Raw genomic sequence first — 13,768 nt, 5'->3', positions numbered from 1 at the left:
GAAAGAAGAAAGTCATAGACACCTAGGATGGCTTGAGGGTGAGTAAATCGTAAAAGGTAATTTTCATTTTTGGGTGAACTATGCCTTTAAATTGTATGTAATATAACATTTTAATTAACTAAAATGTATTTTAATGGCATTACATTTATACTATAATATGATTATATTTGTAATAATAATAATAATAAAATATATATATTTAGCATATTTAAAATGTATTTCAACAGTGTGTTAAAGTGTACTTTAATTAAATGTTTTGGTACATTTTTTTTCAGATATTAATTCTTTTAAGTTTCACCGTAGTAATATAGTTAGTACTATAACTCATTTATCATCAGATCTTGTTGATAGAGAATGTTATACTTTTTAAATCAGCAAATATTTAGATTACTTTCAAAATAATTTCTGTAAGTAGTCCATCATCCTCATACTCATTGGTATTTACACGAAATTCCAGCTTTTAATTAAACTTACAGTATGTGGAAGTTCAAGAAAAGAGACCATCAGTCAAAGCCGATGAAATACACAAGGAGAGTTTTATCTTGAGAATCTGTCATCACTCAACGTGAAGTTTTAATGTTAAAGGGATAGTTCATCCAAGATGTAGGTGACTTTGTTTCTTCAGTAGAACACCGTAGTGGGGAAGTCATGGCCTAATGGTTAGAGAGACAGACTTATACGCCAAAGGTTGTGGGTTTGAGTCTCGTGCCAGCTGGGATTGTAGGTGGGGGGAGTGAATCTACAGTGCTCTCTCCCACCTTCGATACCACGACTGAGATTGCTTTGAGCAAGGCACTGAATCCCCACCTGCTCCCTTGGGTGCCACAACAAAAATGATTGCCGACTTCTCCATGTGTGTGTGTTCAATGCTGCGTGTGCACTTTGGATGGTATAAATGCCGAGCACTAATTCTGAATATGGGTCAGCTTACTTGGCCACGTGTCACGTCACTTTCACAAATGGAGATTTTTAACTCAAACCATTGCCGTCTGTCAGTCATATAATGTAAGTGGATGGGAATGACAGCTTTGAGAGTCAAAAAACATACACAAACAAAACCAAATTAAACCCTGCAGCTTGTGACAATACACTGATGTGTAAAGACACAAAACCATTACTGTATTTTTCGGACTATAAGTCGCATTAGTCCAAAAATACATCATGATGAGGAAAAAAAAAACATATATAAGTCGCACTAGACTATAAGTAGCATTTATTTAGAACCAAGAGAAAACATTACCGTCTCCAGCCACGAGAGGGTGCTCTGTGTCTTCAGTGTAGACTACAGGAGCACTGAGCAGCATAGAGCGCCCTCTCGTGGCTGTAGACGGTAATGTTTTCTCTTGATTCATGTCTCTTGGTTCATTTCTCTTGGTTCATGTCAAATTAATTTTGATAAATAAGTCGCACCCGACTATGAGTCGCAGGACCAGACAAACTATGAAAAAAGTGTGACTTATAGTCCGGAAAATACGGTAATCTGTGCAAGAAACTAGACAGTATTTATTTTGTTTTTGTTTGTTTTTTACCTCTGATGATTTTCAACACAATGTCTGAACTGTTCTGAGCATGTTAGCCCATTACAAAGTCCATTACCGCCATCTATCTCTCAATTGGACCATTGATACTCCTAATTGAGATTGTAGGTACAGTGTCAATGGGCCATCTGAGAGATACTTTAGGTGTCGGTAATGCACTTATAAGTCTGCGATTCACCATTAAGCGAGAAGAAGAATACGCATCACACGCATGCTGAAGAAGAGGATGCGAATGCGCGCAGGACAGTTCAGATATTGCTGTAAAAATCGGAGGTAAAAATCAATATACAGTAAATACTGTTCAGTTTCTTTCAAGACTTTGCTAAGTGACTTTTCCTTTTCAACTTGCAGTTTTAAAGGAGGGCTGTATAGTAGAAGCTTAGCAGTGTCTAGATGATATAATACTAATTTCAACTAAAAACAACAGGCCAAATAGTAAAAAAAGAAATACATTTTATTTTCTTTTTGTCATCAGATCAATAATAGGCCGATATATTGGTGCAACAACATGAGAATAAAATCCAAGAGACAGACTAGGTCAGCACAACAACATCCAATAACAGGAGCATAAAACAGGATACACAAAGACAGCTGGTCAGGATCGCATTAATCCTACAGATAAGACTTCACAAATGACCTTTGAAACAAAGGGAGCGTTTAACGGTCGACTAATGAGTTCTAAATGCAACACAGGTGTGTGGTAACTACGGGAACAAGTTTCTGATAAACAGGGAATTCCAGAGAGGATGCCCTCTGTTGACTGTTAGGGGAACAACAGCCATTTCCCTGATATCTACATAAACAAACACATCATATCAGAGAATACAGCTTTGCTGTTCTGGTACTATATCTAGCATTTCTAAATATATGTCATTTTCTAGACTGAGGAAGGTCCACTGAGATTAAATTAAAGTTCTCAGCTTTGTAAACAGAACAGAAACAGTCATTTAGCTCTTTTATCCAAGCAACTTCCAGCACACAAAGGCCCTTTCGCAAGCTTCAGTGCACCGCTTCAATGCAACACACAATGACAAGTTTGCTACGTACTTGGCAAGAAACTTCTATTAATCCTGGTAACACTTTCCAGTAAGGTCACTGTCAGTGTTGTGGACTTGATTTTCCATGTTTTACCCATGTCCTTTTTTATGTTCTTGTTGAGTTGATTGATTATTCTAAACACCTGTTTAGTAAATTGTCCTGTGTATATTTGTTCCTATTTGTTCCTTCATTCCTTGTCCAGTCAACCTTGTTACTAGTTGATTGATTTTGCTCCTGAATTGCATGTACCCTGCGTTTTCAGTATCAAACTCTATTCAATTGAAGTTTGAGACTCCTGTGTTCTCCCTTGCCACAATGTAACGTTGTAACTAAATCTAAAATATCTTAAACTGTGTTCCGAAGATGCACGGAGGTCTTACGGGTTTGGAACAACATGAGGGTCAGTTATTAATGACATAATTTAGATTTTTGGGTGAACTGACCCTTTAAGCTGCAAATTATAAATTAACCAGTCCTCATTAATGATCTAAACCCATTTCAAACCTTGATGCAAAGCTGAACTTGTCATTGCAAACACAGTATGTGTCTGGTAATTCCTGGCTGCACTTCACAGAACTACAGGAGATGTGCCAATGGCGGTAACACTGTAGTTGATGCTTCGCTCTATAGATCACAACGCATTGGGGATTGTTGACACAGTCAGCCCTTCTGGAGTAACCTAGGGTTAAGGGTCTTGCTCAAGGGTTCAACGGAATAGTCAGTTGAACTTGTACTGTACTTGTACTGCGATGTAGCTACCAAAAAAAAATCCACGTTACCACATGTCTTACCAGAAATCGAGCTCAGGCCATGACCCTAAGACCATTTAAAGACAATAAATAGCTACTTTTAAACTAAAATAATTAATTCCAAGTCCATGGAGTTTCTGTGACTATTCTGAGAGATTTTAAATAAATCAAAACAATTACCTTGAGTATGCCATTATAAGTGTTTTAAGCGAGAACTGAGGCACTCTTTGTGCCAGAATAATGTGACGACCTTCAGAAGCCCAGAAACAGACAGTTGCCTTATTACATATCTGAAATATCACATTGAAAGATGTTAGTGAAATGAACATCACTTTTTGTTCAGTTGTTTTATCCTGCCGGTATCTGCACTTATACGGACAGTGTGATAAAGAAAGAGAGAGATAGGAAAGATATCTAACAACCTGTTGTTTATTGTTAAATTATATGTTGTATATTGGCATATTTTGAAAATAGGCTGCGGTGAAGATGTTGTGAGTTTTATAAAATATTAATATGTTCATCTGTGTGCTAATGTGAAACTTGTGTTCAGTTGAGACTAGACATATGGTTGCCTTATCAATTGCTTGTGGAAAATTCCAAAGTATTTGTCATTCATTTCGGCGAATCAAGTTTCTAAAGACTGAATACATGTTGATGTTATTCACCCCAAACTTACTACTTAATTCCTTATTGATAGGGCCAGGTCATAAAGCATGACATTGTTTGTATTAAGGTGAAAGACTGTAACCAACTTTTCTATTAAAAGAGCAAGGACAATCCAGCTGACATGACAAGAATTTGTTAAAACTTGTTTAAGGGTACTAGAGGCTGGTACTTTTTCATAATAATATTTAATGATTACACATATTCTCTGTAGAAATAGCACTTTCTTTGCTGACCATGTACTTGCAATGTTTCACTATACACCATACATATTATACTACTCCAAAAATTGCTTACAGTATCTACAGTATAGGAAGTGTCTTGCTGCTTTATGACTTTCCATGAAAGTTTAATTATCTGCCACGGAAGGCATTTGACTACATTCATTAAAGCACTCCTGAATTTATCTACGAGGGTGAGGGGGAAATAATTGTCTTAACATATCTTGAAGGAACACCATAGGATGCACTTGGCCTCTAATATGGCCTTAATATATTACTGTCAGTTAGACCTGATAACTCCCATGAGATAATTTTACACTTACAGTATACTGCACTGTACAGTACTTATATACAGATACTGTAGACTTACATAATAACTTGTATAAGTCAGAAAGCACATCGAATTCCTCAGAATATTTAAAGGTGATGCAATTCACAGACTACCTGATTCAAGTCCAAACAAAATTATGCACATTTTTAATTTACTCCATTGCACACGTTATGTTAAATGTTATGTTACCCAGAATATATAGTGAAAGTGAAGTGACATTCAGCCAAGGCTGGTGACCCATACTCAGAATTCATGCTCTGCACTTAACCCATCCAAAGTGCACACACACAGCAGTGAACACACACAGACACACACACACACACACACACACACTGTTAACACACACCCAGAGCATTGGGCAGCCATTTATGCTGCAGCGCCCGGGGAGCAGTTGGTGGTTTGATGCCTTGCTCAAGGGCACCTAAGTCGTGGTATTGCTTGCCCGAGATTCGAACCCACAACCCTAGGGTTAAGAGTCAAACTCTCTAACAACTAGGCCACGACTTCCCCATATACTGTTTAAAAGAAGTATTTTATGCTCAACAAGGCTGCATTTATTTGATTAAAAATAAAGCAATAACCTTTCTGTTTTAATAAAATTAAAAATGTCATTTATTTATGTGATGGCAAAGCTGTTTTTTCAACAAGAAACATTTGTTATATTATTAATAATGAAAACAGCTGTGCTGTTATTTTTGTGGAAATTGTGATGTTTTTTTATAGGATTCTTTGAGTAGAAACTTCAAAAGAACAGTTTTATTTATTTTTTTAATTTTATTTAGTCAATTTAATATACCCTTGCAAAAAAAAACAACAACAACAAACAACAACAAGAAAAAAAAATTCATTTATTAAAACATCTTACCAGCGCAAATTTTAAACGTTAAGGGTATTGTTTGACATAGATGTGTTTCAATCTTAGTTTACATGTAAAAACAACCCATTTTTTTCTATATATATATATATATATATATATATATATAGATGAACTCTTATATGATTAACTGCAGATCAGACACACACACACACACATACACAAACACAGGTCAGACATCACTGCAGAACACTCACTCACACACAAACTCACACAAAGGACAGACATCATCTAGAAATCTAATTATCAGTTCCCATTCATCTAAAATGATTGGATAGGTAACTACACTCCATACTGCCATGTGATAAATCACCCTCTGGTTACCAGCATATTTTATGCAGGGTCACTAACTTCATTACTGAAATGCTGGGTCCACAGAACAACATTGTCTGACAGTAAGAGATTGCTGAACATATCATATCATATATATATCATTTGTTTTATTTTTTAAATTTTTTGTCATGAGCTCAGCTGGATCTCTTCCTGTCCTGTTGTATTACGGTGTGTTTGGCTATAGCATTTCCGATGGAAGCTCCATCTTTCCAAGCTAAAGGGCCACACAGTCTGCTAAGCATCACCACTCCAATCTGCTGCTGGTAGAAGCTGCCAGATCTGGTGATCTGAGGCCAGTTTCACCATTTGTTTAATGTAGAGTAGAGCTTTAGATTAATGGAAGTTAAGAAATAGCTCATCCAAAAAAAAATTAAAGTTAAAAAATTTACTCAACATCATAAATTAATCTGTGGTTTGGAACAACATGAAGGGTGAGTTAATTATGAAAGAATCTTCACAAAAGAATATATTTTGAAGAGTGGTGTTTTTTTGGGTCCCATTGAATTCAACTGAATTTTTGTCCTTACTATGGAAGCCAAACCAACATTCTCCAAATATCTTCTTCTGAGTTCCACAGAAGAAAGATATCCATTCAGGTTTGGAATGGCATGAGGATGAGTCAATAGTGACAGAATTTACAAAGAAGATATTTGGAAGAATGGTGAACATTGCACGTGAACATACTTTCAAGCTGCTAAAACAAATTTAACTCCAGAGACTTAAACATAAAACTCTACTTGCTTAAAAACTTTAACAAGATGAGAACAAATAGTCACAAAGGAATATTAGATAACATGCTTGTGATACATTTCCCTGTTGTGTGTACAGATAAAGATTGAAGCCTTGAATAATTATCGGAAAAAATGAACAGTATTCTTACCTCCATAAGGAGCTCTCTGTGACGCTGCCCAGATTGAAGTCATACAGCTTGGTCAGCATGAGAATCACCTGTACAAAAAAATAATAATAATAATTATAAATTAATGAATAAATAATATTAATGATCTTTTTAAATTGTCATTTGTCAGCAGGGGGCTAAAATTTCAGTCCTGTTGCCATGCTTTTTGTATTTATTTTTTATCAGTAAATAACTAGCAGCCAAAATGTTCGTAGATTGCTTTGATTTCTCTTTCTAAGATGTACTTTCAAAATCTTGAGCACAAGGCTCGTTAAATTAAATTGCAAAACTGTAAACCCTGTTAATCTTCTGAAAGCCTATTTATTACACAACATTTCAGACTGTGCAATGCAATTTAGTAAAACTTAAACACATATCTGGCTGAAGAATGCCTTATAGTAAAAAAAGTAAAAAATAAAATGCACTGAGAATTCTTAGGTTAATATGTAAGATTAAATAGCATATATCAGATCATTGGTCACGATTTCATTCATTACCATTTTCTTTTAAACTTTTCTTTTATACTTTTAGATGAAGTATAGTATGCCACAATCATCTTCTCAAAAACATGTCATATAGTTGTGTTGGAAAGATTCATTGCCAGCAAAAACAAATGTTGGAGTAATTATATTTTTCATGCATAAAAAAAGACATCAAATCAACACAACAAAAGTCCACATGAAATCTGAATCAGAACCATTATTAAATTACCCATTACATAAACTGCTCAATAAATCAGCCTAAAACAACCTAAAAATGCACAAATCCTCAGATCTTCTCTTCATCTCTTCATAAAACACAATTAAATGATGCATCAGGCTTCCTCCTTGACACCCAAATAATTAATCTCTTCATTACTTAATCATATCATGCTGATTCTATCTACAGCACTGTAAATATCCTTTATAAGATTCCTGAGGTACACGAGACTGTGCTAACTAGGTCAGTCAAATTCCTCCAGGAAAATTAGAGACGGGAAAGAGAGAGGAAATTCATGCCTAGAGCGGGGAAAAAAATAGACTCATAAACTTACAATCTATTTATGTTTCAAGAAAGAATTCATACCTATATAAACTCAAAGCCTTTTGAAAAAGCGCCAATCATTTTGGGGGAAGAGTTAATTGATTCTATCAGAAGTTCCAATGACAAGTGTTGCAAAATATATATTAACCCTCTGAAAGCACCTCAATCATATGGTAGCACATATTTTGAGTCAAAATGTTAACATTTGAATGTTTTGAATGTTAAATCACAAAAAGATATTACTTTACAAACAGTCACACATCATTTTAGGATGAAAATGATGAAACCAGCCATTACATATTGTTTTGTGAATTCTTCAAATGCAAGCGTATTTTGAAGTAATATACTTCAAAGGCCAGCATAAATGACCACATTGTTAAACTTTGGATCTGTTCCTTACGGCTACGCTTATCAAACTCTTGAGCCCACTAACATGCAGGCCTGATACTAGCTTTAATAAAATTCTGCATGTGGACAGAAAAAAAAAAAAGAAAAAAAAGATAAAAGGGTGAAGAACCATTCAAACAGAAGAGTACTCTGGGAAAGAAAATGAATGATGAAATCCTTCTTCAGCTCAAAGAATAATGCAAGTCTTCATGTAAAACAGGCTTTAGTCCACCAGGAAACACATTTAATGCTATAGCCAATTGTTTCAGCAATATGGTGAGCAGCCTGAATCACTGAGATCTCTTGTAGTATTTGAAGCTGCCCTGACATTTACATACAGTTCAGTTACTGAGAGTAAAGCACCAGTGCACTGCTCAACTACAAGAATAGATCTGTATAATAAGAAGGCAGGCAAGACATCTGGAGTCAGACAAAATGGCATATAATGGCCCTGGACACTTATGCCACACTTAAAAACCAACCTGTCCTCCAACCAATACGCTTGTATAGGTCGTTTGTCCAAATCCCTGAAATACGACCCATCAGAGCATATACTACAATTGCGCCCCTATCGGCAAAAGGTCGTTTTCATATTAAGGTTTTGTACTCTTTTATTTGCCCTCTGGTTTGCGTTTCGTGTAGCTCAGTTAGTAGATTATTGCGTTATACTTTGATATGTAATCATGCTATCATGGGTTCGATCCCAGGGAAGGGACGTGCACGAAAATGTATATGCTCAATAAATCATAATTTAGCATGATTTCTGTGAGGGTTAGGTTTAGGGGTGGGGTTAGGTGTGGTCATTCGAACGAATAAGCCACCTAGTAAAAGATCGTTGTAAAACGCCCACATTGCATTTAAACAAACGTGCGTTTTGAAAGGTAATGACGTTATGCGTCAATTCATGACGACAGACGCAACGCGATACTGTCATTATTTTTTAACTTTAAATCGTAAATATAGGTCGTAATAAATGTTTGCACAAGTGACCTATATGGTCGTTTTTTGTTGGAGGACAGGCTCTGTTTGACTGTTGATTAGATAAAAGTGATTAAGTATTCCATTAATAAAGGGGACATCGGATGCAAATTTCACTTTTACATGATGTTTGCATATGAATGTGCCTTAGCAATGTGTAGATACAACCAGCCTACAATGATAAAATCCATTCACTTAAAAAAAAAAAATAATACAAAAATAAAAAAAACAAACCTTTTTGGGAACAGACTTTAATAATGACCCATTTTCAGGTTTTGTTGGAATGCATGTAAGCAAGATAGCTTTTAAGAATATAAAAATATTAATAATAAAATCATAGTGATATGTGTGGTGCAAAAGAACTCCATTCGTTTAGTGATGTATGCTGGCAATAGCATCATGCTGTGTGCCGTATGTTGTTTAAAGGAAGAAAAGGATCAGTGGATGGTGCAATACATAGGAAAACACTGCAAGAGAACCTGCCTCAATCTGCTGGAAACATGCTTGGACAATGATCTCATACACTTTCAAAAAATAGGAGATCAAGTCATATGTCCAGTAAACCAAGTAGAAGAATTTATCTGACTGAAAATCAGTGGTGCCGTTTAAAAAAATATGCTTTAAAATCATAATGCCACTACAAGTGCCATAAGAGATGTCCGCAAATTTGCTTCAAATCACATGCAAATCACATGCCTGGTGTCCATAACGCCCTTCAAAGACAAAGTTAGCCAATCAGAGTTCAGGTTTCCTGAATGCATACAATGATGACAGATAGAAAGTGTTTCTTATTGGCTAAGAAGTGTGAGCCACTTTTCCGTCTCTTTCTTTTTTTTTTTTTTCTTTTTTTTTTTTTTTTTTTTTTGCGAGGCATTATATTTGCATGCATAGTGTCAAAATAAATAGAAGACTGAAATAAATTACCTAACCTCACAAAACTATGCAGTTGTACTTTGTGCACGTTGTAATATAAAGCATATGTACATTTTAACCAAATTTATTGTAAGGTTTGTAATTCAATAAATTAAGACTATTCAAACACTTTTCAAAGGAAATCAAATCGTTAGATATAATGATTACATTTCTGCTTGTTAATTTTACACCCGTAATATAATACAACACAACCATTATAGCTGAAAAATGACTAATACTGCTGATGTATGTTTCTGTGAATAATGAGTGGAAGCTGTTTACATGTTGAGACCCTTATTCTGATTAAGCTTCCCTCATTTACAAAGGCTCTGGCTTGATCCTCTCTGCATTCTGATTAGGCTTTTCAGACACTTCATTACAGTGTTGTCCTGAGCACCTTATTAAATTGAGTATTTTCTTAAATTCTAGTTTTGTACATTGAAATATATGCATTAACATATGTTAAAGACAAAACAGCACTGTTGGAATGATTTTCAAGCATGAAAAGGTTTACATTTGTTGGAAGGGCATAAATCTCCATCCAAATCAGGCGTCTGTCTTTGATAAATCAATGTATAAATAAAAAATAAATGAAGCATTGAACTCTGTAGGGTTCATTTACAGAACTCCAGTAATAGATACTGAACTTTTAAAGTGACAGTTCACCAAAAATGAAAAATCTGCAGTGGTTTTTATTTTTATTTTATTTATTTTTTTATTTTAACCTCATGTGTTAAGAGGGACATAGAAACATCACAATCCACAAGTAATACACACAACTCCAGTTCATCAATAAATGTCTTGTGAAATTCAAAGTTGTGTGTTTGTAGTGCTATTCAGTTCTGAACAAATATGTTGATTGACAGGACAACAAGGGATGGACTGTTTCATTGTAGCAAGTGTTTTTATGGATAACGGACATATTTTGGCAAGAAGCAAATGTTTATCAGCTGTTTGGACTCTCATTCTGACGGCACCCATTCACTGCAGAAGATCCATTGGTGTGCTAGTGATTTAAATTTCTCCAAATCTGAACAAACAAACTCCTTTAATGTTAGATGAAACCACTGCCTTTGGGCCAAGCATGTTTGTTTTTGTGAAACGGTGAAACAGAAACCAGTTATACGCAGAGGCCAGAGTCTCTGAAGGGTTTGCGTGTAGTGTTTTGGATGGTATTGGGCCATTCTCCTATATTAGAGGGGAGAAGATCATTCCCACTGAAAAATAATACATTGCACTAGAGAAGGTGTTGTCAAACGAAATTATCCCAGTCTCAAACAGCGAGAGCAATTCAGCAACAATTTCACATAGAGGCATAAAACCTATAAGGCCGTCCACATAAAATTCCCAATCTTAACAAATAGTGACATGCCTCTATAGCTTAGCATTGCCAGGACTAAATTGTCCAAGTCGAATTTGTTATAGTTTATTTTCCTCCACAAAACTCAAGGTACTGTCTCTATACACCCAATTTATAATAGTCACGTCATTTGGCCATGTACTGAGGAATATTTGGAGGGAAGGCAGCTTATTAACTAATGTAGAAACAATTATTAACAATATATATATATATATATATATATATATATACAGCCTTATTTGGACAAGGATTAGTTGTACATGGGGAGGCAGGATAATGTAATAACTAGCACAGTTCTTCTATGATTTTAATCCTTTCTGAATTGGTCATGTCAGTGATTTTTTTTGAGGGAAGAATTACACTTTCTTTTCTCTAAGATAAAATGCCCTGAAGAAATCACAGCATGTGAAAGTAGCCCTGTCTGAATTGACTATATTGACCTGCCCAGTCCACAGGCTGTGTACAGTAACTAATGCAGTAGATCAAGTGTTCTAAGTGTCTCAGTAGATTTGAGCAATGAAATTGAGTTTTTTTCATTCAACATACCTTTAATTAAAAACAAAACAAAAACATAAACCTTCAAATCCCCTGATTACAAACACATGCATAACCCTGCATCCCAGTGTGCATAATATTCATCCTAAATAGTATGTGAGATTAGAATAAGGGTGTCCCAAAGCATAGTATGTTGAAAACAGTATACCAAAAGTCATTGGATGGTTTACAATTTCCAGTAGATTCTCGAAAATTTTTCACACGGCTAATATTACCCATTACCCATTGTACTTTGGAGGATGATTCAGTTCAGAACCACAAACATGGTGGATGTACTGTAAAAGAGCAAAACATTTTGACATATTAGTAAGTCCCAAATCTTGCCTACTATTCTGTTATACATTCAAAAACTATATCCTTTTTTCTTCTTCATAAAAAGAGTATATAGTTATGGGCGTGGTGCTGAATATGTAGGCGATCAGCCCTAGTGAACGCCTGTTGGTGGATGCTATAACTACAACATCTTTACTTTGTTCCTCAACATTTCCAGAGCCTGGGCTGTCAAAGACACAGGTGTGATTCTTTAAGACTATTTCAGAAACATCTGTCAGGTAGTATGGACATTTTATGCATGATATTCCATACAAAGCATCACTTACTGCTCCTCTTACTTTAGTCTCTACCAACTGTTATAATTTGTATGTAAAACATAAATCAGTATCGGTGTCTATAAGCTCGAGAGAGATAAAATAAACCACAACCAGCAAATCATCAGGTCCTAAGCGAAAATAGCACACTCAAGAAATTGGGGTATTTAAATTATTGTTGCTGAGAAAAAAAAAATGCCCAAATTCATGCAATATAGAGCCAATCCTGTGGTCAACTAAATTTAGCATACTGTAATATTAGTGTCCATTTCATTATGATGAGCAGTCGGTTACATTTTATTGCCCATTGGCAATTACGTGTTAGAACTTTTATCAAAGAAAAGTCTGATATTTTGACAAATCAATATTCATTTGATAACTTTCTGTCATGATAGTCCATATATGAGAAATGTTGTTTTAATACATATATGAATACACATGTCATTATTTGAACACAGATTTTTTTTTTTTTTTTTGGCACATTTCAAAACTCAATGGCATAGTTTTCAGTGGCGTATTGACTGCCTTTATGTTGCGTCTGTGTGTGAGGTCAATTACTCATCTCTGGATGGTGTCTCTTACAGCAGAGCGGTAAATATTAGCTGAAAGACAGTGGGACCTTCTGTCTCCTACATATGGGGAGTGTTGTCGTGGCCTTTGCTGTTGCCAGCTCCTGTCAGATGAACTCCTACCGTAGTGTACATATGTCATTTTACACAGCTTGCCAATTAAACCTAGTAATGCCTCTCAGTGCAGGTCAATTCGATTCGCACATAATATACTGATGGATTTCTGAGTGAGTTATGTGTTACTTTGTGAAAGGCTATTCAAAGATACTGCACATATGTTGCCAAGATTTCTGTGAAGGAGCGTATCATCTCAAAAGTATTTAATTTGTGTGTCATATTAGAATTAATCCTAAATCAAAATTGTATTTAGATTATGTTTTCTCTATTGTAATTATCTATGGATGCGAAGCTTATTAATGTAACATAATTATTCCAGAAACAATGTAGGAAAAAAAAAAAAAAAAAACCTTCAATCAATGATCAGTTCACGAGTTCAAACTTACATCTAATCTGAAGGAGAATAGTAGGCATATTTTGGCGTGCTGTCCTGGGGGAGGGGTCCAGGGCCGGAGCATAGCCCGAACCCAAATAACTCCCCCTATCCCTAATTTGGGATTAATAGATTAGAAGTAAGGAGTTGGAGTGGAGGAGGGATGCCGAAAAACTGTCGTGGGACAGGAGATAGGAAGACTGGATATATACTGTATACGCTTGTGTGCTAGTTAAGATGATTAGCTAAACGAGATGCACCT

The 13,768-nt window shown here is 35.4% G+C and overlaps 1 protein-coding gene across 2 annotated transcripts in view; it reads right to left on the bottom strand.

Annotated features, from left to right (window-relative positions):
• LOC128017724 (VPS10 domain-containing receptor SorCS1-like) overlaps positions 1–13,768 on the bottom strand; it is a 144,786-nt gene that overhangs the window by 63,790 nt on the left and 67,228 nt on the right. For both annotated transcript variants that reach the window (XR_008184517.1, XM_052603188.1), the window contains exon 2: positions 6,628–6,695. Coding sequence is in view for 1 of the 2 variants with exons in the window: in XM_052603188.1 (XP_052459148.1) it covers positions 6,628–6,695 (68 nt within the window). In the remaining variant the exon portion in view is untranslated. The remainder of the gene's footprint in view (positions 1–6,627; positions 6,696–13,768) is intronic.

Source organism: Carassius gibelio, chromosome A1, assembly GCF_023724105.1.
Source record: "Carassius gibelio isolate Cgi1373 ecotype wild population from Czech Republic chromosome A1, carGib1.2-hapl.c, whole genome shotgun sequence".
Classification (NCBI taxonomy): domain Eukaryota; kingdom Metazoa; phylum Chordata; class Actinopteri; order Cypriniformes; family Cyprinidae; genus Carassius; species Carassius gibelio.
Note: the sequence above shows the minus strand (reverse complement) of the source record. Positions and strands in the feature narration are given on the sequence as shown.